Here is a 474-nt window from a genome sequence, read left to right on the forward strand (position 1 = left end):
GGCATGGCCGGTCCTGGCACTGCCACAGGCCCCCGGAGCAGGTGCTGGGGGAGGCGTCCAGGGAAGGGGCGTGTCAGGCTGGGCCCAGCCCACCTGCGCCCCCAGCCCGGCCAGAGCTGGTAGGCCTACCAGGAGCTGCAGCTGGTGTTGAAGGAGGCGCCGGGGGCGTAGGTGTGGCCGCCGTGGGTGCAGGGGCACTGCCAGAGCGGCAGGCAGCCGGAGAGTGTGACATCGTCCAGCACCGTGCCTGGGGGCGGGGTGGTGAGCGCAGGGCCGGCCACGCAAAGCACTGGGGCCGCCTGCCCGGGGCTGGGGTGCCCCCCGTCCCGCCTCTAAGAAGCCCCAGCCCTGGTGACGAGCCCCTCACCGGGAAGGGCCCCCGGCCCGCCCCAAGGCTGGGAGCCTCAGCGCCTGTCCCTCCTTCCCTGCTGTGCCTCCCCGCCCTCGGCAGGTCTGCGGCACCCCCCGGCCTGC

The 474-nt window shown here is 75.1% G+C and overlaps 1 protein-coding gene across 1 annotated transcript in view; it reads right to left on the bottom strand.

The window, feature by feature from the left end:
- Window positions 1-129: 129 nt before the first annotated feature.
- The window catches only part of LOC103251193 (mucin-5AC-like), a gene marked incomplete at both ends in the record, with an annotated part of 38,570 nt that continues 38,225 nt past the window's right edge, over window positions 130-474 (bottom strand). The window contains one exon of the mRNA XM_021708430.1: window positions 130-247. Coding sequence (XP_021564105.1) covers window positions 130-247 — 118 coding nt within the window. The remainder of the gene's footprint in view (window positions 248-474) is intronic.

Source organism: Carlito syrichta, unplaced genomic scaffold (assembly GCF_000164805.1).
Source record: "Carlito syrichta isolate Samal-C Ts95f unplaced genomic scaffold, Tarsius_syrichta-2.0.1 Scaffold136907, whole genome shotgun sequence".
In the NCBI taxonomy this organism is placed as follows: Eukaryota; Metazoa; Chordata; class Mammalia; order Primates; family Tarsiidae; genus Carlito; species Carlito syrichta.